The 27,095-nt window shown below is 40.7% G+C and overlaps 2 protein-coding genes across 3 annotated transcripts in view; both read left to right on the top strand.

The window, feature by feature from the left end:
- The window catches only part of CYB5R4 (cytochrome b5 reductase 4), a 142,554-nt gene extending 125,862 nt beyond the window's left edge, over window positions 1-16,692 (top strand). For both annotated transcript variants that reach the window (XM_072142027.1, XM_072142026.1), the window contains 2 exons: window positions 12,021-12,185; window positions 14,456-16,692. In XM_072142027.1, coding sequence (XP_071998128.1) covers window positions 12,021-12,185; window positions 14,456-14,510 — 220 coding nt within the window. In that variant the 3' untranslated portion in view covers window positions 14,511-16,692. The remainder of the gene's footprint in view (window positions 1-12,020; window positions 12,186-14,455) is intronic.
- A 5,002-nt stretch (window positions 16,693-21,694) lies between these two features.
- The window catches only part of MRAP2 (melanocortin 2 receptor accessory protein 2), a 53,941-nt gene continuing 48,540 nt past the window's right edge, over window positions 21,695-27,095 (top strand). Inside the window, exon 1 of the mRNA XM_072142024.1 lies at window positions 21,695-21,758. The gene's annotated coding sequence lies outside the window, so the exon portion shown is untranslated. The remainder of the gene's footprint in view (window positions 21,759-27,095) is intronic.

Below are 27,095 nucleotides of genomic sequence, written 5' to 3'. Positions count from 1 at the left end.
TTGGGATAGATTGTTGTCCTATATGCCTCTTTTGGTATTTCCATTGTGGTTTTGGTGTTAGGATCTATACAGGAATAGGGTCATCTGGTTGGTATTCATGGTAAAAAGTTAGCCTTCAACTAGCACAAAAATGAAAAAGGTATGCGTCTGAACAGATGACAATGCCAAAAACAATTTTATCCAACTTCATTTATATACAGTAAAATTAGGCAAATATTTAAAGAATATATGAATGAAATAGTTATGTAATAGTACTGACCAGAAGAATAAATATAGCAGATTATTTTTGATTGTGTTCAGCTTACTATTCTTCCAAGATTTTTCAGTGCACTGACAAACATCCCAAAGCCAAGTACTTGTTAAAATAATTCCACATTCAGCACCTCAGGTAATCTTGTTTAATCATAATTAAAACCCAAAGGTGGAAACTCGTTAGTCTGCAATTCTTTGTACACCTCAGTAGATTTCCTGTGGTGCTGGATATGGGATTTTTTTTAACATTTTTTGTAGTACGATAAATGGCCCCATAAATCGGCTAAACATAAAAAAGAAGTAATGATTTTCTTTTCCTCCACCCAGAAATAGTTAATAAATTGTAGATGCCCCAAAATGAAGTACAGGCAGTCCCCGGGTTACGTACAAGATAGGTTTGTTCTTAAGTTGAATTTGTCACAGAGACCAAAAAAAATTTGACTGGGGTAACAATTAAAAAATTTTCAGTTCTGACTTCCATACAATTGGATTTAAAAAATTTGGGATTGTCATCAGAACCAGGATTAACAATAAAGCTTAACTGCAGACACCTTTGATAACTGTTACAAATTATCATTGTAGCCTAAGGCTATAGTACAGTAAATTATCAACATCCAGGGTCTTTTTGTAACTAGTTTGTAAGTCATTTGTTCTTAAGTAGGGGACCGTCTGTATCTGAAAAGTACATCTCATCCTGCAAAAAAAAAAAATGCTTTCATATGTCCACATTAACAAAAGAAGTTAAAATTTAATAGCTTATAAAATGCAGCAATGCAAATCTTATCTGCAAACCCAGGGGTGAAAAACTTGTTGCATCATTCCCAAGACGACTCATGGCTGTACTAGCTCAAAAGGTGCTTCCACTCCCAGAAAGAAATATTGAGCAAGTTTTCTCCTGTCATTCTTTTGATTGATTGAAAGGAAAAAGGAAATTGCTTTGATATTTGTTGATGGTGTGACTGTCCATTTTCTTTGTCCAGCTATATACTTATTAAATGTGTAGTTCTATTTTTAATGAATATTCAGAAGATTTGTTCTGTAAAATCTGTATTTACATTATACTTCTGTGTAATATGTATTAAATGGCCTAATTATCTGATGTTCTTAAGCAATTTTTCAGTGAATCAGACATTATTTTTGCATTTTTCTAATTTTAGTACCTGAGGTGATTATGTGAATTGTATATAACTAACCCTGGACTGTTTGCCACTTTAGAATGCATTGCACTTTGTGGTAGATGTATAGCCTGACCTTCAGTCAGTATGATCATGATTACAGAGCTCCTTCACACCCTCAGTACAGCAATGGCTTATTCTGGTTGTATTGTGTTATTATGTTGAAAAACCTAATTTTCTTCCTGTTGATTCCAAACAAAGACAACAAGTGCACAGGGATCTGAAGTAGGAGCTCTGGTATTAGAAATACTTGAAATGAAGATGGATTATGGATAAGCCCCAAATTAACTTTGTAGTGTTCAGATCTAAAGGGGATGTCTACTTAAAAGTTTCCCAGTAATATTGGAAAGCCCCTTGGAGTTTGTAGTAAGTATATAGAAAAAGGAAAATAAATCATACTTACCCTACACCTGAATTTCACTAGGGATGTGGAGTCTCTTTCAGATCGGAGACAACATTGTGCTGAAGTGTTAAGACATAAATTCAGTTGTTAGCTTCATGTTTTATTTGTTAGGTCCAGTTTTAGATAATTTGTGTCTGTTTACTACTGCAAATAGGCGGTATCCTTTTTGCAATCAAAGCTTGTCTATTCTTAGAGTAGACCTGATAGGTCAATTTGCAACCCTAAACCAACTACAGGTCCTTATGGACATGTGGTTTAGATTCCCAAATTGACCTTTCTGAAGTTTTTAAACAGAAAAAATTATAACATTAACTTAAAGGACATCTGTCACCAGATAACTGATGGTAGACTGCCCCCATATGCATGCTCTTTACCTCTAGGGAATGATGGCACAGTCTTCAGCAAGTTCCAGGGCTACCGTATACCTCAGTAAACAACTTTATAAAAATATGCAAATGAGTCAAAGGCGCTCAGGCTCGCGTCACCTGAGCACCTCATGCCTGCACCAATCCCTAATTTTACACCCCAACTGCCCCTCCTACCCTCTCCGCGCTGGCTCAATATTCACTTCTCCGTCCCTTCCTGTTATGCTCAGACATCCGAGAACTTGTTCCTTTTGCAGCCTGCAGGTTACTAGTGTGGCTACTGCATAACATCATAGTACACACCTCAACTGCCATATTACACCATAATACTCAATTAAGTGGTTGCTTAATATCATAATACATACCTTAACTACTACATTCCAATTCAGCCACTGCATAATATCGTAATACACACCTCAGCTGTATGCTCATTTATTCACATCTTTCATACACCTATTTACCCAGTGTGAATTATCAGTCAGGCATTCAATCTTCTCAAGAGGGCTATGGATTTCAGCACAATGCAGCTTAGAGGAAGCTATATGGAGGCAGAGGGGCACCCAGAGAGAACTGCAGCTTCCTCTTCCTGTGCTGCTTGAGCCTATCCTCCTGCTGTGCAATAACCTGAATACTTCACGAGTGGGAAGAATTTGCAACAGCAGCTGTGTGGTATACTCCTGGGTACCACCATTGCTCTGGTGCTTTTGGAGGTTGCATGCCACACCCAATGCTTTTTTACATATTAGAATTCATTGTATTCTGTCTTTCAATTAGGTAACGGCATATGATAGATTACACTGTCAGTGGAAATGCAGTGTGAGAAAAACTAAGTAAATCCCTTCTTTATAAATGTATCAGTGACTCGCATCATTCTTTACAGGGTTGCTTCAGTTCATTGAGGTTTGTGGGCATCCATTAATGTATAGTCTATTAAGGTATACTGTTGTAGATTTTCTGACGTGGTTTGAAGCTTTATCCTTTTACAAACCCATTTTTTATCTATTGGATCAACTGTCTTAATTATAAGTATTTGTTTTTGGTCAATTTTACGCTGTGCATTGTGGTCAAAATCTATACTTTGGTCACTTATGTCCCAGAGACATTTGGGGGAATTTATCATATTTTCAAACCCAAATTGCAACTTTATTAAAATCAGTGTTGGGAGGCGTGGCCTGACACCGCAAGGAGTAGGACGCATTCTCCTGAGCTCCTGCTGCCTACACCTATAATTGGCTATATAAGCGACTAGGATCCTGGCCACCCGAGTCAAAAAGGGTCTCAGAAAGGTACAGGACTCCCCCCCCCCCCCCTGCTGCCCCCAGGAAAGCAGCGGCGATGGACCGCTTCGTGACCTCGTCGCGGCGGCGCAACCACGTGGACCTCCGCGAACCAACCAGCGCCGCCGAAGATCCTGACACCATCAGAGATACCAGGGGCCGAGCGAATGCATCAGCTACCTTCAGCCGGCCGGGATGCAGAACCTCCGGTACAGGCCCAGTACCAGAACGGGAAAGAGCAGGCGCCATCTTGGGAACGGAGCGAGGACGTGTTCCCGCCACTGCAGCGCGACACTGAGCAGATGAAGGAGGCCAGATGGTAACCCTCCCCAGCACATCCTCCAGCTGCCGCATGGGAACCAGACACCACAGGCAAGTCACCACAAGCACCAGAGCTGGACCCTCTGCGAGCACGGGCCCCGCTTCCCCCTTTTACACAGCCATCAGGGAGGGGGAGGTGTGGAGACCCTGAGCCCAGAAGCTAGGAGGGAATGCTTAAAAAGGGAGGTAGGGAGCGTAGCCCCACAGGCCCGCTTACTAACCCTGCCAAAAGTCACTCCGTCAGCTTGTCTTACTGGGAAGCCCCAACCGCAGAAACATGGTGAAAATAGGGGGAAGGAGCACCGCGCGGCAGATGAAGATCTGAGCACGACCCCCTCGCTTACCAATCTGATTACTCAGGACACCCCAGCCACCTTTACCCCCTCGGATCTACCTGCAACAACAGATCCTCATTGGCTGCCTTCAGATTTACAGCTTATCCTTCAAAGACTACCCACCAAATCTGACTTCAAAGCTATGATAGAGGATGTGAAAACCACCCTCTGCAATGAAATAAGCTCAATCAGGGAAGATATGCGATTCCTGGTGGATAGGGTGGATGGCCTAGAAACTGCACATGATAATGCTAAAATATACGTGACCCAACGACAGGACAAAGTTGCAGCCCAGGCACACCTGATGAGAGACATGAGCCGACATCTGGAAGACCTAGATAATCGGGGTCGAAGAAATAATCTGAGGGTCCGAGGTGTACCGGATGGCCCAGAGGATGTCAAGGGAATTCTAGAGGAGCTGTTCAACAAAGTTCTGGGAGAGCAAAGATCAAATTTGATAGGGCCCTGGGCCCAAAGGGTTCGGTCGCCAGACCAAGAGACATTGGGGGTGATTTACTACGGGCCCGATACGCGTTTTCCCGACATGTTATCCGAATATTTCCGATTTGCACCGATTTTTCCTGAATTGCCCCTGGATTTTGGCACATCGGCACCGGCATGCGCGCGACAGAAATTGGGGGCATGGCCGAACGAAAACCCGATGGATTCTGAAAAACCGCCGTATTTTTTTTTAAAAAAAGTGTCACCCTTCACCCACGTTAGGACGGTGAACTTCAGTACAGTCCGATGGTCTCCAGCGCAGCAGCGACACCTGGTGGATCCAGGACCTGCCTTAGTGAATCCCGTCCGGACCCGAATTCCACCGCAGAGAACGGGCCGCTGGATCGCGAATGGACCGGGTAAGTTAATCTGCCCCATTATCTGCCATCTAGCGGACTATGAAGTCAATGAGCGTATTGCGATGAAAGCTAGGAAGATCGACTCCCTCGACCTGATTGGGACAAAGGTCCAGATGTATGCTGATCTCTCCTGGATAACTCTCCATAAAAGGAGACAACTTAAACCTTTGCTGGCACAACTAAGGGACAATAATATCCCCTACCGTTGGGGATTTCCATTTGCCTTGATAGCCTCACACAACGGCTGCAGTCTCATGCAGATCTCCACAGCTTCTGTATGGCCTTGGATCTGCGGGTCCCGGATATCCCTGACTGGGAGATAGCCCCACCACCCCCATCTCCACAACCAGAATGGACTGCAGTTAACAATAAAAGAAGGCGCCCTCCCACTAGAAGCCCACCTAGGGACTCCCCGGAGTGATGTCTAGGGGCCGAACCCCTCTTCTTTAAAAACATTGTCCCGATGCCTTCCACATAGTCGGTTCCCGGATCCACAACTGGGTTCTACTTCTCCCTCCTGCAATTAGGTGTTAGGAAGGAGGAGCTTGTTCGTAGATGATCGAACTTTATACATTCCACCCCATTTATTAAGGCTCTCCCCTGAATCCTGAATACCCCAGGGGTTAATCTGGGGATCTAGGATTGCCCTCCAGTTAAAGGGGTACGCAGTGGCAGAGAAGCCTCCGTGAACCCAGTCATACCCTAGTTGATCTGGCCCCCTTATCCCTCTGTTCCCCAATAGGTCGAATCTCGGGCCCCACGGCCCTGCAACTACACCCTTAGGAACTGATGGTTCTCGCTTTGGTCTTTTGGGTACCCAAGACGTGTAAGCCCTGCTATAGTGGGTGGTTCATTCCCTACAGGTATGATGGTTAAAATCATGACTCTAAATGTTAAGGGTCTCAACTCTCCCCGCAAGCAAAGACTGGCCTTAACAGAAATGAGAACCCAGGGTGCGGAAGTAGTCTTCCTGCAAGAAACTCGCCTAGATTCCACGGGCTCCCTAGATTTCGCCAGAGGCCACTACCCTAGGATGTACCAGGCAGTACGTGAAAGGGAAAGGTGCGGGGTAGCTGTTCTATTAACCCCTTCATGCCCATTTCAGACTTCCACAGTGCTGTCGGATCCTGGGGGTAGATACATTATCCTTCATGGCACACTACAAGGGGCTCCTGTGACTCTCTGTAATAGTTATGCCCCTAACTCCGGTCAAATATGTTTCCTAAGACAGGTTTTTAGAAAGCTGATGACTTCACCTAAGGCGACTATCCTGATGTGGGCTTTAACATGCCCTTTTCAACTTATGCCTACAGACTGACACTGAACAGTAATTCCCCTTCGCCCCAACTATGGAAACTGACCTAGGACTTTTGAGCATTAATAAGGCAATATGGTCTATATGACCTCTGGCGAATCGATAATCCTAAGGAAAAATCCTTCTCATTTTATTCTGCCCCTCACAAAACACACACAAGAATAGACCTCTTTTTGGGTTCAATCCAAGTTTTGCGCACGATGCTACGTGCAGAGATGGCCCCAATAACATGGTCTGACCATGCCCCTTTTATCCTGACCCTGAAGGACACTTTCTCCTCCTCAAAAAATGTGCCACTGGAGACTCAATGCAAGCCTCATTAAAAACCCAATACAGAGAGATGCATTGGTCACGTCTGTTAAAGAATTTTTCCAGACAAATGAGAAACTGGTGTCTCTCCCAGCTTTGTGGGAATCAAACAAAATGGCAGCTAGGGGGCAAAGCATCTCTATAGCCACAAGCCTCAAAAAAGAGAGGATGCAGCAGGAATCCCAGTGGAAGACAGATTTGGCCCGCCAGGAGGCCCTTTTAGTAGCCCGACCTACTATAGGTCTTCTCAAAAAAAGTGATAGAACTTAAGGAGAAACTGAAAGAACTACCGATGTTTCGTACAGAAAAGCTCGTACTCTACACCAAACAGAAATACTATGAAAAAGGAAGCAAAGCCCATACCATACTGGCCAGACAATTAAGAGAAGAATCTTCCAGATCCACAGCTCAATCCTTAAGGCGAGCTGATGGTTCGATTACCCATGACCCCAGGGAAATATCAGAATTGTTTAACGAATACTATTCCAAATTACATAACCTCCCGCCTGATTTGCCCTGCGATCCTGCTTAGAGAAATGCTAAATTAGATAATTTTTTAACCACCTGTCGACTGCCCTATCTCCCCTCGGAAGCGCTGACAGCCCTCAATGCCCCTATTACAGCAGAGGAACTATCAGACACCTTGAAGGAACTGCTATCAGGAAAGGCTCACATACCTTTATTACCAGACTTACCAAAATGTGTTAACCCCATACTTGATACCCCTGTACAACAGTTTCCTTGAAGGCAATCCCATCCCACATAACATGACCAATTCCCTTATATTACTCTCATCCTTAAACCGGGGAAGAACCCGCTTGACCGCTCTAACTATAGACCTATAGCTCTTTTAAACACAGATTATAAGATCTTCACAAAAATCCTGGCCAACCGGTTACGACAGTGGCTCCCCCAATTGATCAATAAGGATCAGGTGGGTTTTATCCCCGGCAGACAGGGAGGAGACAACACTAGACGCACCATAAACCTGGTAGATGCAATTAACCAAACTAAAGGTGAAGCCCTCTTGCTGAACCTAGATGCCGAGAAAGCGTTTGATCGCTTGGGATGGCCTTTTCTATTTTGCACCCTGGAAACGTTTGGGTTTAGCGGCCACTTCCTAAATGCAGTTAGGGCACTTTACTCAAATCCCTCCGCCTCTATCAAACTGCCCCACGTCTATTCGCCCAGGTTTGAAATCAGAAATGGCACCAGTCAAGGCTGCCTATTATCACCCCTCCTGTTTGTGCTCTGTATTGAGCCCCTGGCTGCGGCCCTACGACAATCGCTGGACATTCAGGGAATATGGGTACGGGATATGGAATTTACCCTCTCACTCTTTGCAGACGATGTCCTCCTGACTCTTACCCAGCCCTTGATATCCCTCCCCAAACTACATAAACTACTGGACTGCTACGGCACGCTATCGGGATACAAGGTAAATATGAGCAAGACTGAGGCACTACCTATTAACATCTCGAAAGATACCCTGGCTCAGATCCGCTCTTCTTTTAACTAGAGATGGCAGACATCCGCCCTGACATACCTTGGGATTAAGATTTCCACCTCCTATAGAACCCTATATAACCAAAATTTCCCATCCCTCTTCACATCCCTGAGACGGCTTCTGAACAGATGGGATAGACGAGATAGAATCCCGTTCTTTGGCAGGATCGCAGCGGTAAAGATGACAATCCTATCAAAACTCTTATACTACTTTGAAACTCTTCCGGTTCCTATCCCCATGCGCATATTAAAGACCTTTCAGAGTTCTTTGCTACAATTCATTTGGAGTCACAAACGTCACAGATTATCTGGGCAAATAATGAGCTTGCCCAGGGACAGAGGAGGGCTAGCGCTTTATGACATGCTCAAATATTACTGGGCCACACATTTGAGAAGGATTCCAGCCTGGTCTACCTTATATGCATACACCAAATGGATGGAGGTGGAGAAATTGTGGAGTGCCCCGATTCACCCTAATGCCTTTCTGTGGGCCACGCCCCCCCCACCCAACTTGTACATTGCTGGGACCCATGACCCACACTAGATCAATTTGGGCATGCTGTGCCTCAAAATTGCAATAACAGTTGGAGCCCTTCCCAATTACTTCCTTCCTCCTTAACCCTGGACTACGGTCCACCCTGAAGGGACAGATGATCAAACCATGGCATGATAAATGCTTATTTAAATTTGCAGACATAGTGGATTATCAAACGAGGGAGATAATAAACTTCCCGGATCTACAGAGCAGGTTCTCCTTACCTTCCTCCTCCCGCGTTCAGTTAACGTGTTGGAAACACAATGAGGCACATTTATTTACCCGTCCCATTGGCGACGCCGATCAACCGACGAGGATTTGGAGCTGCCGTGATTCACTAAGATCGTGCGTATAATTTCCTGCATGTGTTGCTTCCCCTGCTGAGGTCCGCCGGAGATCACCTTCTTCTTCCCAGTGCATGTGAGTGCTGATCTTGCGACACAATTTGGTTTTTAAATTCCGCGGTTTGTCTGAATCAGTCGGGATGTCTGACGTCCACGCCCCCGCCCCTTCCCTGACAAAACACCCCCCCGCGCCCCCGGAACTGTGTCTCATGCAAGCCGGCGCCGATGCGCCACAATCCGATCGCGTGCACCAAAAACCCGGGGGAATCAAGTAAATGTGCCCCAATGTTACCAAAATATGTGATCACGAGTGGAGCCTTTGGATGGCGTTTTCAAACGCCTCAGGTACCACAAACCTTTATGGCGCATTTGCCCCATTTTCTTGTGGGCTCTGTTTTTAAGTTTTCACTGTACACTCCAAATGGCATCTTTTGGGATACCAAGGGATACCAAATTTTTATAGGTTTTGTTAGGTGGTAATAAATTTTACCAAAAATTAAAACCTTTTGTACCAAATAAAAAATTATTACATACTCTTTCATACGTAGGAGTACAGAGTTTTTTAAGGTGTCATTTTTTTCCGTGACGAGATGACGTTTTCATTGCTACCACTCTGGGGCCTTCAGATCAGTTTTTATTACAATTTTTGTGTTGCAAAAGGGCATATAAGTGGCAATTCGGACATTTTTCCGTTACGGGGTTCAGCACAGGCAATAACCGTTACTAGATTTTTATAGATTGGGAATTTTGGGATGCGGTGATACCTAATATGTTGTGTTTTTTTTTTTTACTTTTTTTTTTACTTTTGATCAGTAGTTCATACTAATGCACTGCAACAGCCATGTATTGCAGTGCATTATTATTGCAGTTTCTACTCGTGGTCAGGGGCAGCCGTAGATTTTCACAAAAAAGTCGCAACTCTCACATCAATAAGTTGATAACTCGGGGAACATTGCAGGAAACTAGACACCATGAAAAGAGAGTTTGAAAAGTTTGATACATGTGCCCCAGTCTTGATCATTCATTTCATATATCTTAGACCTGTTGAAAACCTCATACAATAAATCTGAAAATAAGCCCTTATATATAGCCCTTATATATAGTTCTAAGCCCCATAACATCCTACAAAAATGAGAGGATTCATAAAAAAACATTCTCAACATAAAGCAGACATTCGTCAAATGTCAGTTATCGAGTTAGTTTGGTGCAATGACTATGTATTGGCAAATTTCGATTTTTGAAACTAGACACCATGAAAAGAAAGTTTGAAAAGTTTGATACATGTGCCCCAGTCTTGATCATTCATTTCATATATCTTAGACCTGTTGAAAACCTCATACAATAAATCTGAAAATAAGCCCTTATATATAAACATTAACCCCTTACCCTTATAATGGTACTTATGCCCTGTACTGTATTATTACTTCCTGCTAGAAACTGTGGGTGTATAGGGATTCCTCTGATTGTGGGTGTTAACCCTTTACACGCTGTGGTCGTGTATGAGGGTTGCATGTTAGGGGCTTCTAATGAGGATCTGAACCCCCCACCATCACTTACTTTGACAGGCAATCCTCTGACGGCAGCGCAATGTCTTCAGGCAAGACGCGGCTTTAACAAACTGAGCTTGTGCACTGTGTTGGATGAATAAGAGCTTGAACAAGCGATCAGAGGATCTGATCTAACAGAGTAAAATATATAACTGAAAATTACTAAAGAAACCCATATATTTGGCATCGCCCTTTTCGTAACAATCTTTACAGTAAATCTGAAACATTATTGTACCTGCTTGGTGTACGATGTGAAAAAAAACTGTCTTCACAAAAATATTCCAAAAAGTGGTAAAAGTTGTGTTCCAAAATAGTACCTTTTGAAAAGAACAACATAAAATGTAAAAAATAAATACCTAAACCAGCTCTGTCAAAAATACTGAAGTTAGGCTTCCTAAAAGATGACAATATGAAAACAAATGGGATCTTTTTCTTTTCTCTTTTCTTTTATGGGAGGGCCATAAAATAAACCGAAACCAGAATTGATGATTTTATTTTCCTCCATACATTCACTAAATGATAAAATCTCATCAATAAGCTAAAGACCCATTAAAAGGAAGTATTTGTTAAATGCATATAATCTCAAGGAAAATAAGCCCTTACATGTCTAAATTTCCCAAAACATACATTGTATAGCCTTTAAAAGTTGACAATGCATATCTGCTCTGAATGAAGCAACTTCAATTCAGTGCCATGGCATGTGCCCATACAGCAGGTTACCACCACATATGGGTTTTTGTTATACTTGGGAGAAAATGGGCATCAAACTTTGTGGAGCGTTTTGGTTTATCCACTGAGAATGTGTACATTTTTTCAAAAATATTTTCATTTTAGCCAAACAAAATTTTTTAACCCGTGTAAAACATTGAAAGGGTTAACAAACTTCATAAAATTTCTATTACTTACATTTAGGGTAGTAGTTTCTAAAATGGTGTAATTTATGGGGTTTTACTATTATTTAGGCCTCTCAAAGTGACTGAAAGCTGAGCAGGACCTTAAAAAGTAGGATTTTTCATGAGAATGTGAGAAAATGCACCTAAAGTTCTAAGCCCCATAACATCCTACAAAAATGAGAGGATTCATAAAAAAACATTCTCAACATAAAGCAGACATTCGTCAAATGTCAGTTATCGAGTTAGTTTGGTGCAATGACTATGTATTGGCAAATTTCGATTTTTGAAAATTGCCCACTTTTACAAATTTTTCATTAAAAAATACAAAACATATCACCAAATTTTTCAACTAACATGAAGTACAAAGTGTCATGAGAAAACAGTCTCTATATCACCTGAATATGTTAACACGTTCCAAAGTTATAACATGTTAGATGTGACACATGTTAGATTGTAAAAAATGGGCAGTGTCAGGAAGGTGAAAAATGGCTTCACTGGCAAGAGGTTAAATAATGTTTTACTTATTTATGACAATTCTGTGTCATTTTAGTTATGCTTTTTTTTCTTTTTTTTTTTAACAAAGGTTTGAAGTTCAGTTTATCCTTTCCGAGCCAAGTCGGTCATGGGTTGGACATAAAGGCCAAATATCCTCTTCCCTTCTTTCAGAGGCCTTAACACGAAGTAAAGAAAATTCCTTTGCTTTCATCTGTGTCTGCGGTCCAAATGGTTTTGTTGACCAAGGATTAAGGTAATTTCAAAAGTTTATCTGAATGTTCAGAAAAGATTAAAGATAAATGAATAAAAAATACTGCTAAAAGTCCTGTGTGATCACGGGGATACTACATTTATTTACTGAAAGTGGACAAATCTGTTAAGGTCACACATATATGTGCTTTATGTATGTGGGTTCCGATGTTATGAGAAAAATTAATAAAGCTGCACTTTGTTCTGCCAGTCATAGACAGGTCAGGAAATACAAGTCACTGATTGGGCAGGGATCCAAGTTTTGAGCCCTAGTGCAGATTCCCATTACAAAGAAAGTACTACAGCACAAAATTATAAATCAATCTTATGGACGCAATCAAATGAGACTTTTATGCCTAGAAAGGGAATATAAAAATTTTAAAAAAAAACAGATTTGAATTTAACATGGTCCTTTTTTTAATTTAAATTCTTATGACATGCAGGTATATGGCAGGAAAACTGTCGCTCATAAACATAAGGCATACAACAACAACATTAGCATCGCCCATTTTACTGTAAATGTTACCATACTGTACCTTAAATTTTTATTTTATTAAATATTCCATGCCATGTACTCAGAAGCGGGAAAAAAATTCCAAATGCAATGAAAATGGTGAAAAAACGCATTTGCGCCATTTTCTTGTGGGCTTGAATATTATGTCTTTCACTGAGCGCCCCAAATGACATGTCTACTTTATTCTTTGGGTCGGTACAATTAAGGGGATACCAAATTTGTATAGGTTTTATAATGTTTTCATACATTTACAAAAATTAAAACCTCCTGTACAAAAATTATTTTTTTTGATTTTGCCAAATTCTGGCGCTAATAACTTTTTTATACTTTGGTGTACGGAGCTGTGGGTGGTGTCATTTTTTGCGAAATTTGATAATATTTTCAATGATATCATTATTAGATCACTTTTTATAGATTTTTTTTATATTTTTCAAAATGGCAAAAAAGTGCCATTTTCGACTTTGGGCTTTATTTTCCGTTACGGGGTTAAACGCATTGAAAAACCGTCATCATATTTTGATAGATCGGGCATTTTCGGACGCGTTGATGTGTTTATGATTTTTACTGTTTATTTATATTTACCGTATTTTCCGGGCCATTAGGCGCACCGGAATATAAGGTGCAACAGTCCGATGCGCCTTATATATGTAATAATTCCATATATAAGGCGCATCGGACTATAAGGCGCAGGGTCGGGGGCGTGGCGGAGGTCCGGGGGCGGAGCGGAGACCCGACGGGACGCGACGCCGAGAAGAGACGCGGACCGCGGGGAAGGTGAGGGGGAGGTGGAGAATAGCATACTTACATAGGTCCCCGCTACCGGAGACAGCAGATCTCCAGCGGGAACTGCAGACCACGCGGCAGAAGTTGTTCGTGCCGCGTGGTCTGCAGTTCCCGCTGGAGATCTGCTGTCTCCCGTAGCGGGGACCTATGTAAGTAGGGTCCGCTGCCCTCATATAGGGCGCACTGGACTATAAGGAGCACTTTGGATTCTCAAGGAAATCCAAGGCTTTTAAGTGCGCCTTATAGACCGGAAAATACGGTATGTCAGTTCTAGGGAAAGGGGGGTGATTTGAAATTTTAGGTTTTTTTTATTATAATTTTTTTTTTTCTTTTTACTATTTTTCAGACTCCCTAGGGTACTTTAACCCTAGGTTGTCTGATCAATCCTATCATATACTTCCATACTACATTATGGCAGTATATTGGGATTTTCCTCCTCATTCATTACAATGTGCTATCAGCACATTGTAATGAAGGGGTTAAAACGAAATAGCCTCGGGTCTTCGGAAGACTCGAGGCTACCATGGAGACGGATCACCGCTTCCAGATGAAGTCACGGGGAGCGACGATCCCAGGTAAGATGGCGGCGCCCATGCGCCGCTATTTTTTTGAGGCTGCCGGCAGCTTTGCCAGCAGCGATTACTGTGATAACATCCGCGCTCTGTGTTACCGGCGATATGCAGCAAAGACTTACCGGCTATGGAGAGGGCTCAGCCCGTGAGCCCTCTCCATGCAGCGCGACCCGACTGCCGCCGTGAATCCAAGATGGCAGGGTGAAACTAAAATACTAATGGGGGACACAAACATAACACAGACTTTTAAAGCCTTGTGTGAATGTTTAGAAGGGAAAATCTTCAGACCAAAAATCATATGTACAAAATATAGAAAAAATTATAATTATGTCTTTTATTTGTAAATACAGTTACTTGCAATATTTCTTTCAGAGGTTTTAATTTCTTTTTCTTTTTTTTTTGTAGATTTCTAGAAGATCTGAACTTTTCAAAAGAAGACATTTTTGTTTTCAGAGAATAACTCTTCTCATGGTTCCATTTATTTGCTTTTAAAAATGTCTATGAATCTGTGGGGCTATTTACTATGCACAATCTCCACTACGAGAAAAACGATGGACTAAGTTCGAACTATTTTCTTATTTTTTTTTTTTTGGGGGGGGGAGGGTTAATATGCAGTCATATGAGAACCGATTTTCATGACCTTTGTGTTTGCTGCCTTATTTCTAACAGGACAAATTATTTTTTGTTCACTGTAAATATCCTTTATAATAAATGCAATTTGGTTACTATTAACGGACATGCCAATTGTTCTAAATTTTGTACAGTTCGTTTTATTGGTGCACTGTATGATATAAAATCTTTAACTTTAACTTGGATCCTACTTCTTGATTGATGCTTAAAGGGAACATGTCACCAGGGACCTCTTTTCACTAATGACAGGTTGTAGAAGCCCATAACGTCTGGAATGCAAAGATGTCTTTTTGCTTCTGTGCATTTGCATTACAATATAATTGTGTGTTTAAATTATTGTGCACCTGAAAAATCGTGTTCTGAGTCCACGGTTTGCTTTGGCTTGGATGAATTTAAAAAAAAACAAACATGTGAATTGTCTGTGCTGCTCACTCACTCTTTAACTCTCAGCCCCCACCTTTCTGCTCCTGTACAACTCCACCTGTACAGACTCTCAACTGTAAACAGCACTGCATCGACCTGATTGGGTCTTCTCAGTACAGCTTAGGGAACTGGTTTAGCTGAGTGAGAGGCTTGTGACTAGGGTTGGGAAGTAAGAGTTTTCCTTACGGAGACTGCCAATTAAGGCCACCACGTAGGCGTGTGGAGTCTTAGAGGCATAGATGCACCAGTAAGGGGATTCTGGGAAAATATGCAAACTAAATAATAATAACTAATAGAAAATGAGGTCCCTAGTGACAGGTTCCATTTAAAAATGTGTTCTGTCATATGTTCCCACATAGACCAGGAAAGCTGGATCTATCCCAGCCTTTCACAGAATTTTATCTACCATTTTCCAGCACATGTAAGAGTCACATTCTCACAACCATGGGTCAGATGTATCACTTGTTTTTTTCTGTTGTTTTTGCGGCTTTTCATATTGTCATACTGTTTTTCCTGCAGTTTTTTGACCAAACATCAAATTGGCCACGCAGCAAAAGTAACCATGTTTTCCTAATTTATCCTACCAATCCAGATGTTTTGCTGCACCTAATAATCATTCATCATTAGAAACCTGTCCATATAGGTGCAAAAACACTCCAGCCTGAAGGTGGCGTAAACTGAGAAGCAAGCCCTGAGCTTTTGTGCAGAGCAGTGTATCCCCAGCAGCAGAGCTCAGCAGACACTACAGATACTACATGCAGCCTCTGTTTGCAGTTCTTGGGCTTCTATTTAAAAAAAATCTGCAAAAGCAGCAGCTCAGAGCAGGAGAGAAGAAAAGTGTGTGGGAGCTGCATATAGTACAGATAAGTCTCCCCCGTGTAGCATTGTCTAAGAATACTGGCCAGAATTACAGGGGGGCTGCTAAAGTAAGCAGCTCCTAGTGCTACAACAGAGCCCTCTTATAAAGCTAGCAGACACTGCCGCACTGTACAATAGAAATGCTGGACCGCACAGCAAGCAGTTGGGGTGTATTCATGAGGGGGCGGTCCAAGGCACTGCTTCTCCCAGCCCACCCCTCCAACTCCATAGGTCGGTGGTGACTGCTGGGCTTCATTCAGCAGTCACCAACCCTAATCCCACCCCCTCATGAATACACCGGACTGCTTCCAAGTACAACTTTTTTGAGACATTTGTCACCCTACTTCACTTTTTACATAAGCCTTATTTACTAAGCAGATGACTAGCAGATTTACTGACTGAATCCAGATGTGAAAGACATAATCAAGTGTGACTTTTCAAAAAGCAAAAAGGCACAAGTTAAGTTTCAAATTCAACCCAGTCTCCTTTTTGTTTTATGCAGCATTTCACCGGTCTCAAATATTTGTATCTCAAATCATGAGTAGGCATTAGCACCTCATGTGCCACATTTATCAACCTAAGTCCCTATGATAAATCTAACAAACCCAGTCAGCAATTCCAACAAGAGCCTGTGTATAGTCCTTTCCTGAAAACTTTGAAAGTATTTTCAGTATGGTCAGGGTCTGCGTGCCCATTTATACCCCTCTCTACCTAATAAGCACTAAATAAAAAAATGGATTAATGATGGTTAGTGCTGCTTATCATTTCTTCTATGTGTATGCTGTATTATGGCTGAATAAAATGTTTGTCAGTATATTACACTGCCCTAAATACCGTATATACTCGTGTATAAGCCGAGTTTTTCAGCACAAAAAATGTGCTGAAAAACTTCACTTTGGCTTATACACGAGTCAAGAAAAAAATAAAAACAGTAATACTCACCATCCGGTGTCCCGATCTTCAGCGCGGGTCCCGATCTTCACCGCGAGGCTCCCGATCCTCGGCGCGGTACCAGGCGGCGGCGGGTCCTCTTCTCTCTTCTGTAGCCGGCAGATCGCGTCCATGTGATCTGCCAGCGGTCGCACAATAAGATGCAGCGGTGTCGCGGCTGATGACGTCATCAGCCGCGACACCGCGGTATCCTAGTGCGCGCCCGCCGGGAGATCACATGGACGTGATCTGCCGGCTACAGAAGAGAAGAGGAGCCACCGTCGCCGCCTGGTACCGCGCCGAGGAACGGGAGCCTCGCGCTGAAGATCGGGACACCGGATGGTGAGTATTACGTTTTTTATTTTTTTTTATTCGCTTGGCAGGGGGCAGGCTGTATACTCTATGGGGGCAGGCTGTATACTCTATGGGGGCAGGCTGTATACTCTATGGGGGCAGGCTGTATACTCTATGGGGGCAGGCTGTATACTCTATGGGGGCAGGCTGTATACTCTTTGGGGGCAGGCTGTATACTCTATGGGGGCAGGCTGTATACTCTATGGGGGCAGGCTGTGTACTCTATGGGGGCAGGCTGTGTACTCTATGGGGGCAGGCTGTATACTACATTGGGACTGGCTGTATACTACACGGAGACTGGCTATATACTACACCCTCGGCTTATACTCGAGTCAATAGGTTTTCCCAGTTTTTGGTGGTAAAATGAGGGGTCTCGGCTTATACTCGGGTCGGCTTATACTCGAGTATATACGGTAAGTGCATAAGTAGTGCAATGCGTTATACAAATGATCAAGAGATCGCATGTCAGTGTGCCCTTATAGGAGAAAGCAATTACATAAAGTTAAAAAAGTTTTATGGAAAAACAAAAGTCTCCAAAAGTAAGAAAATAAATGACCAATGCCCAAATAATCACCTGCTCTTTAAAAAAAAGAAAACATAAACACACATGTTTTGATACCTCCACAGTCTAGACAACTATAATAGAATTTATTGCGTATAAAAAAGGTAAAGTTTAAAAGGTAAAACAATGCCCAAATGTATTTGGCACAAATTGTGTATTGCAAGTGCTATTTGTAGGTACTGGGAGAGTGTGTGTTTCTGTTACTGAAACATGCAAATCCTAGTCCTTTCTGGTGGTGAAACCGTAATGGAACCCCAGTAGCCAAAGGATAGATGGGTGAAAAAACTTCCATAAGAGTTTAAACTCTATCCCATACTTTGTATGGAGAATCCCACGAATTGTTAGAAAATTTTTCTATCTCCGTGGTGGCGAACCTATGGCACTGGTGCCAGATGTGGCATTCAGAGCCCTTTCTGTGGGCACTCAGGCCATTGCCCCGGGACAGAGTTCACCAAATCCACCAAATCTTCCTGCAGTCCAAGCCGACTCAAGAGATGTTGCTCTCAGAGCTATTTTAAAGCGACACTTCATTGGCTGTTTGGAACTACGGGAAAAGTGAGAAGGTGTTGACAGAAGCGCATTATCTTTGGAGGTCCTCCTGCTGGACCCACGATTCTTCCTGTACAGAGAGACCTTAGAGAGAAGCTACAATGAGAGTCTGAATTTGCGCTCCTTCTTTCAACTGTATTGGTGGTCTCAGTGGGCCAATACAATTTAATGATGTAGAAGAGCAGGTAGCAATAAGTTATAGCTTAAATGCCATGTTGGCACTTCACGGTAAATAAGTGGATTTTGGTTTGCAGTTTCGCACTCGGTCTTTAAAAGGTTCGCCATCACTGCCCTAGACCTTTCACCCACCTCTAGTTGTTGAAGAGGAACCTTTCAGAGGGGGCCCTCTGTCACTACAGTTCACAGAGACTGTCTCCCCAGCCTTTCATCTGCTGTAACTGAGATACAAGATAGTAAATCCATAGGTTCAGTAGTGCCAGACCCCCTCTATCTTTGCTGTATTGTAGGAGCTCAGGGCACATTTTGAAGTCTTTACCTTTCCAAAGGAGGGAATGAAATGCCTGTTCAAATTTATGGAAAAAATATATATATGGAAACCATATTGGGGTGTTATGTAGAATGTACAGCCATTGGGGTATGAGCACCATCGTTATAAGGCTAACTTTACAGTGCATGAGATCTGTCATCAGAATAATATTAAGTGAAATGTAGTCAGCCGGTCATTTTGATATAATAATAATCTTTATTTATATAGCGCTATCATATTCCTTAGCGCTTTACAAATCATAGGGAACATATACAAATAAAATACTACATTACATAGTAGAAACAGTCATACGAAACGATAGGGGTGAAGGCCCTGCTCACAAGAGCTTAAAGTCTATGAGGATGAAGGTATAAATATCCCAAGGTATTTAAAAACCAACACCTAGTGTGCATATTTGCTAATTCTCGGAATGCAGGTAGGATGCAGGTGCATTTGGCAGCAGCATTGATTCATACAAAATTATGTATAGACGTGATTTACTGCCAAATGAACTAATAATTTGCATGGCAAGACCCACAGAAGAGGACACCTCTACCAGGTTATAGAATATGTTGTCCAGGGATAAAGACACAGCATTTGTCCATGTCCCCAGGGCCGGCACTATGGGTAGGCAAAGTGGGCAATTGCCCAGAGAATCTGTTCTTTCAAATGAATCTTGAATTTTGTTCCTAGGTGCCATGGATCCAGAAATATTCAGGTTTAAAGTGAAAATATCAGGTGCCATTTTTATATATAAAAATCACTCACGACGGAAGTTTGATAGTTAATATCTCTGTTTCCCTGACACATAGAAACACAAAATAGATTCATATAAAAGAGGAGACTCTTCTTTCATAGGAAAAAAAGAAGTGAGGTTCTATGTGTCACAGAGCCAGAGATACAGCCCCCTGAAGTGTGACCCCCCCTCCAGATTCTTAGCCATCAGGCTACAGGGAGAATTTGCTGCACTCAGGAGCTGCTGCACCTCACAGATGATGGAAATATTCACTTTATATGTTACTACGTTGAGAAGGGATAATATCAATATTCATGGTTTTAACCCTTCTCTATGCAGAACTATCTAAGAACACACTTTCTCTCTTATTGCCTTTTCTTTCGTGAGGTTTTTTTTTGCGAAAATTAACTGATACGATGAACATTCGATCCTCTTTGCCTAATGTCGCTCTTATATATACTTACACTGCAACCCAGAACGTGTCCATAAAGCTATATGTAACACCAAAAACACACACATGTCTGGATTAAAGTTTTTATTTCACACCATCCTCCATTATTTACACCTATGTTATGACGCTCTCACTCAAATTCTTAAGAAGCGTGAAGGGTTCAGTAATTGAGCAGATAATACAATGGCGCACATCTAAAAGTGACTTTTAATATCTCATTAGCTTGGTTTATGGATATATATCTATATATACATAGTTATTTATTTTGGTGACCATTGTGTAAGGGAGATACAATGATAGATATGTGTGACGCTCAGTGCAATTTTCTGCAAAACTTGTCTGGTGCCCCTGTGGATTTAACGTTACCTTTGCTGCATGTTTTGATGAATATACACATGTGGGGTGTGTATGATCTTCTCAGATCTTACTGTTTTAGGAAAGTATATTTTAGAGGAAATTTTGAATGTTAATTGCCAAATGCATCGCCTGGTTGTCTGCTTTCAAAATTATATAGGTTTTATGGCACGTTTACTTTTTATTCTGTTTTTTTGCTATATTTTGCAGGTTGTGACTGTCTTAAAATTTGTAGCTGAAAAGCAGATATCTAGTTATTACAGTTTTAGTGATATTATGTGGATTTATTTATGTGAACATATCAATATGGGACATTTGTGGACCCTACACATGTCCATCTATTACATTTAGGAGATGTGAAGGTAAATATTTTCTGTTTGGAGCACATTTTTTGCCATAGTCAAATTGTAAGTATTTTTTTTATAAAATGTTTCAGTTTGAATCAAAATTGCATGAAGGTGCCTATGTCTATAAACTCTGTAATGCAATTTTGAAAATGAGGGAAAGTGTCTGCTTTCAGAAAATATATGGCTTGTTGGGTTTACTTTCATTCTTTTTAAACGTCAAAATTGTAAATATTACACTGGTCAATAACGCGACAAAATATGCAGAAATGCCGGGCAGTGAAAGGGTTAATACCCATTAGTTGAATTCCCAAGTGAAGATGCTTATCATCTATCTCCTGTCTATATATCTATATGTCTAGATACAAAGGAAAAAGAGGCAGCACACCACATTGTAGTCAAAAATGACCTTAGTGGATTTATTCCATTGTAAAAGCGCAACATTTCAGCTCCAAACAGTGAGCCATTCTCAAGCTGAATATCCATGATTGTGTACAGATATATAAACAAAATGGAGGAGGTCATGTGATCATTATTGAAAAATACAGACAAAGTGCAAAGTTCAAGCAATGTACAAAGTTCAAACGATCATAATGCTCATAACATGTACTAAAATACAAAAATCAAATAAATGCATCATTAGAGTAAAGTGCATGTGCATGTGTCTCACCATGGTATATGTGTACATATATATTTTTAGCATACATCGTGATTATCCATTGATGTGTGTGAACCCTGACATAATAAAAGTGAAAAAATCTTAAAACATCTATAGCTAACAAGCCATAAACAAAGTCCCCATCGTCTCACCACCTTATATTAAGAGAAGAGCTAGTGATATAAGGTGGGGAGACGATGGGGACTTTGCACATTGCTTGAACTTTGAACTTTGTCTGTATTGGTCAATAATGATCACATGACCTCCTCCATTTTGTTTATATATCTGTACACAATCATGGATATTCAGCTTGAGAAAGGCTCACTGTTTGAAGCCGAAAGTTGCTCTTTCACATGGAATAAATCCATTAAGGTATTTTTTCACTACAATCTGCTGTGCTGCCTTTTTTTTCCTTTGTATCTATAACTGAAGGACCTGATGCCTGGCCCTCATAGGTGTGCACACGCTTTTTATTTTTGTTTACCCATTTTCTGTTTTGATAGTGCTGCTTGGATCTTTTCTTACTGTATCTATCTGTCTAGTTATCTATCTCCAATAATCTGATCATTTATATATGTAGCTTTTCTCTATTTATTAATTGATCTTCTATTTCTCTTCTACTGTAGTTATATCTCATATCCATCTACTGTATATATAACCTACTTTAACTGGTTCGCGACCAGTGTACCTACTTTAACTGGTTCGCGACCAGTGTATTCACAGCAGCGGCCGGGTCGCGCTGCATGGAGAGGGCTCACGGGCTGAGCCCTCTCCATAGCCGGTAAGTCTTTGCTGCATTTTGCAGCAAAGGCTTACCGGTAACACCCGCGATTGGTGCCAGCACCGATCGCGGGTGTTTTCACAGCTTTCACAGGTGTTTTCACAGCTTTGCCGGCAGCCTCAAAAAGATAGCGACGCATGGGCGCCGCCATCTTGCCTGGGATCGCCGCTCCCCGTGACGTCATCGAGGAAAATCCCCATATACTGCCATACTGTAGTATGGCAGTATATGATAGGATCGATCAGACAACCTAGGGTTAAAGTACCCTAGGGAGTCTGAAAAATAGTAAAAAGAAAAATAAAAAAAAAATTATAATAAAAAAACCTAAAAATTAAATCACCCCCCTTTCCCTAGAACTGATATAAATAAACAGTAAAAATCATAAACACGTTAGGTATCGACGCGTCCAAAAATCCCCGAAATATCAAAATACATTCATGGTTTTTCAATGCGTTTAACCCTGTAACGGAAAATAGCGCCCAAAGTCGAAAATGGCACTTTTTTGCCATTTTGAAAAATTTTTAAAAAATCTATAAAAAGTTATCAAAAGGTCATACAGTCCTAAAAATGATAAATATTATCAAATTTTGCAAAAAATGACACCACCCACAGCTCCGTACACCAAAGTATAAAAAAGTTATTAGCGCCAGAAGTTGGCAAAATCAAAAAAATTATTTTTGTACAGGAGGTTTTAATTTTTGTAAATGTATGAAAACATTATAAAACCTATACAAATTTGGTATCCCCTTAATTATACCGACCCAAAGAATAGAGTAGACATGTCATTTGGGGCGCTCAGTGAAAGACGTAATATCTAAGCCCACAAGAAAATGGCGCAAATGCGTTTTTTCACCATTTTCACTGCATTTGGAATTTTTTTCCTGCTTCCGCAATAAGTAGTCAAACTCGATCATGTTGCAAGAAGCACAAGGTTTTTCATGAGAACATGATCAAGGCTGCTCATTATAGTGAGACAAGCGTAATGCCAGTTTGCAGCTCATTGGAGGAAAGAGAAGGTTATTTTGAGGAAGGGTAAGAAGGGTCCATTGAGGATGCAATAGTCAACACCCAGCTGTCCGGATTTCCGCAATCCCAGCTAATGGAGGTACTTAACCCCTTCCTTGCTGTTTTTACAGGGAGACCAGGAAGGTCTCCACTTGCCACGAAGCTGTTTATCGGGTCTCTGCAAAGGCGAAGGCTGACATAAAGAGAGATATTGAGGAGATATTAGGAGATATTACACAGAGACTGCCAGACTTTTACACCGTTACTCTACTCTGCTACATCTCATAGATATTTGCCTGCCTCCCCCTTCCCCCGGATCACTTATCTCTTTGTAGTTTGCTGTAATTTTTTTGTAGATGTGATGTTTCATTTCTACCATTTTAGGGATTGAAATACCTTTTTTGTGTTGCAAAATGGTAAAAACGTAGCGTTTCAGACATTCGGACATTACAGGGTTCACTGCTGGGAATAACAGTTTTTATATATTGATAGATCAAGACTTTTGGGATGCAACATATTTATGATTTTATTTTTTACATTGTTATATCAGTTTTAGGGAAAGGGGATTATTTGAATTTTTCGGTTTTTATTTTTTTTTATAGATGTCTTTTTTTTTTCTTACATTTTTTACTACTTTTTAACCACCCTAGGGTACATTAACTATGGGCGGTCTGAGTGATCCTACCATATACTGTAATACAACAATATTGCAGTATATGGAGAATTTGCAATGGATCTTTAACACTGTGCCTCTGACATGAAGTACATACTGCAACGCTAAGAAAAATACATGTGAATAATACAAGAAAAATGTAAAATGGAAGCTGCTCAATGAAAGGGAAAGGTCAGGTAAATTTCTTTAGGCTATAGATAACCCACAGCAACACAAGACACAAATAATCATCATTAGAAAACATTCAAGGTAGGGGACCAGGAGGAAATATTAGAAGAATTCTGAATATTTTATTCAATTTATATCAGTCAGAGACAACACACTGAAAATAAAATTTATTTTTTCAGACAGATGGAGAGAACTTATATACAGGTATATATAGAGATATCAAAGACGTATAGAGAAGGAAGCAGGGTCATCTCTCCATTCTACAACTCTCACAGACATAAATGGCCTTTTTCGCAGATGTGCAATAAATGACACCCACAACAAAATGTCACAATTTAATTGTTTCATAATGCTGAAGGTGAAATGTTATTTATGAAATGACCTTGAGTCAATCACTACATTGATGAATTAAAGTATCCATAGAACTCTATTTGCATTGTCAGTTAATGGACTTATTATTCATTCTACAGACCTCTTCTTTTCTCTTAAGGCATCCCACAAGATTTAGATATACAGTGTAAATTCTATATTGGTATTTCCTAGTCAACCTTTCCAAACCATTGTAGCAATAGTATGCCTAGAATGCTGTGTTTTTATTTAATATTTTGGCTAATTAAAACAGTTTTCCAATAACGGACCCTTCTACTCTATTCGTAGGTCGTATTGCTGGAACCCCACAATTGGGAGAGAGACTAATGCAAGTCCACCAAAGTGTCCCATTCTGTAATGATTGATTGAATCAATACACCAGGCAAATGCTAATCATTATGTCTGCCTCACTGGCAATTCTCTCTGCCAGCCTTCTGCATATAGTTTTGAGAAACTGTCTTTATGCTTCGATTATCTCTATTTAACAAAGGACTAGAGGTACATTTCTATGTTTCAGTGAGCTATTAGAATAGTGTTCTGAGGCTGCCTAGTTTTGTCTGCAACTATTACAACAAAAAACCTGACTTGCACCTAATATGCAACTTATCCCCACCTCTCTTGCAGAAGGCACTGAGGAAATTCAGACTTCAGTTTATAGGTGTTAAATAGGATACAAAAACCACAATACAAGCCATAAAAAGCTCAGTATACATAAAAATTTTAATTTTATGCCGCTTCATTTTTTTCCTTCCGGTGTTTATCCTGCAAAATCAGTAAAGCATAAAAACATATATACATAGAATATCATTTGTAACTCGCTACAGAATTTGAAGGCGCTATATGAATAAAGATAATTATTATTAATATCACTGTAATCACAATAACCCATGTAATACCATAAACATGTTATTTAGGCTACGTGGTGTAGGAAAATGGTGTAAAACCAAAATGATGTTATCATAAAATTAGTACTCCATACAAAAATATGTATTTTGCTAGTGTAGTTGAATCCTGATGAAGTGATCACATTTTGGAAATTGCACCCCTCCAGAAATTTAGTAAGCATTTTACTCACCTGGTTTTGAACCTGAACACTAACCCCATTGAGATCAATGGGGATCCGAATCTCGACACCCAATAATGGCTCTAAAATTAGGGTAGTAATGGGTTGAGGGCTGAAAAATATTGGGAATGACAGGGAAGTTTCCCTGCCCAGAATGGGCTATGGAAAGAACTTAAAAATACAACATAAATAGTAAAAATATTTATGAAAAAATATATTGTTAATGTCACAGCGGTTAAGGGTACTCTGGGTGTTCAGACCAAGTAATTTACATATAAGACTAAAGAATCAATGTAAAAACCACACAACCTTCCTCTGACTGTGGCTAAAGGCGCTCCATGTGTTGACATCCAAGTTTCTTTCTACCGTAAATAAAGCAATGGGAGAACCAGCTGCAGAATCTGTCAATTTCAAGATAAATTTCATGTACTGCAGAATTTTTCAATTTCAAGTTAAATTTCAGGTAATGCAGAATGACAATTTCTAGTTAAGATTTAGATAATGTGGAATTTGACAATTTCTTATTAAAATTCAGGGGATTCTGTATTTCTCTGTTTACCAACTTATTCAGATGCTGGCACAGCTATGGTGAGTGAGATCCATGCTTGGTTCATCTTAAAGATTTGTGTGGTTCTAAACACACGAACTGGCAGCTCCTAGAGAGCAGGGCAGGACAGCACCTGCAAGGCATAGAGTGCAAGCTCTGGTCACGTGTCCAATTTTCCCATCCAGAAATTTAATGGGGCAGACCTACCCTTCAGTACCAGCAAAATTCCCCCCCCCCCCTCAAACGCGGAAATAAGAAGAAATAAACCTAATACATCTAAAATAAGACCTCCCAGCCGTATATTGTGTAAAATAGAAAAATATGTCCCTCCAGTAAAAATACCTGCGATGCTTATACCAAAAATATACCAAAAATTGGTCCGGTCCATCCAGCTCTTCTTCCTGTAGTCTCCTCATTGTTGCCAATCCTTCTCTTACTGCAATGGGGCACTATATATAATACTGCTATGGGAGACTATATACATTAATGCTATGGGGGACTATATATATTAATGCTATGGGGGACTATATATATTAATGCTATGGGGGACTGAATGTATTACTGCTATGGGGGACTATATAAATTACTGCTATGGGAGACTATATATATTTCTGCTATGGGGGACTATTTATATTGCTGCTATGGTGGACTATATTACTGCTATGGGGGATTATATATATTACTGCTATGGCGGACTATTTATATTGCTGCTATGGTGGACTATATTACTACTATGGTGGACTATATTACTGCTATGGGGGACTATATAACTGCTATGGGGGACTATATATATTACTGCTATGGGGGACTATATATATTTCTGCTATGGGGGACTATACATATTACTGCTATGGGAGACTATATACATTAATGCTATGGGGGACTGTATATATTAATGCTATGGAGGACTGTATATATTACTGCTATGGGGACTATATATGTTACTGCTATGGAGGACTGTATATATTACTGCTATGAAGACTATATATGTTACTGCTATGGAGGACTGTATATATTACTGCTATGGGGGACTATATATGTTACTGCTATGGGGGACTATATATATTTCTGCTATGGGGGACTATTTATATTGCTGCTATGGT

Source organism: Engystomops pustulosus, chromosome 3, assembly GCF_040894005.1.
Source record: "Engystomops pustulosus chromosome 3, aEngPut4.maternal, whole genome shotgun sequence".
In the NCBI taxonomy this organism is placed as follows: Eukaryota; Metazoa; Chordata; class Amphibia; order Anura; family Leptodactylidae; genus Engystomops; species Engystomops pustulosus.
Note: the sequence above shows the minus strand (reverse complement) of the source record. Positions and strands in the feature narration are given on the sequence as shown.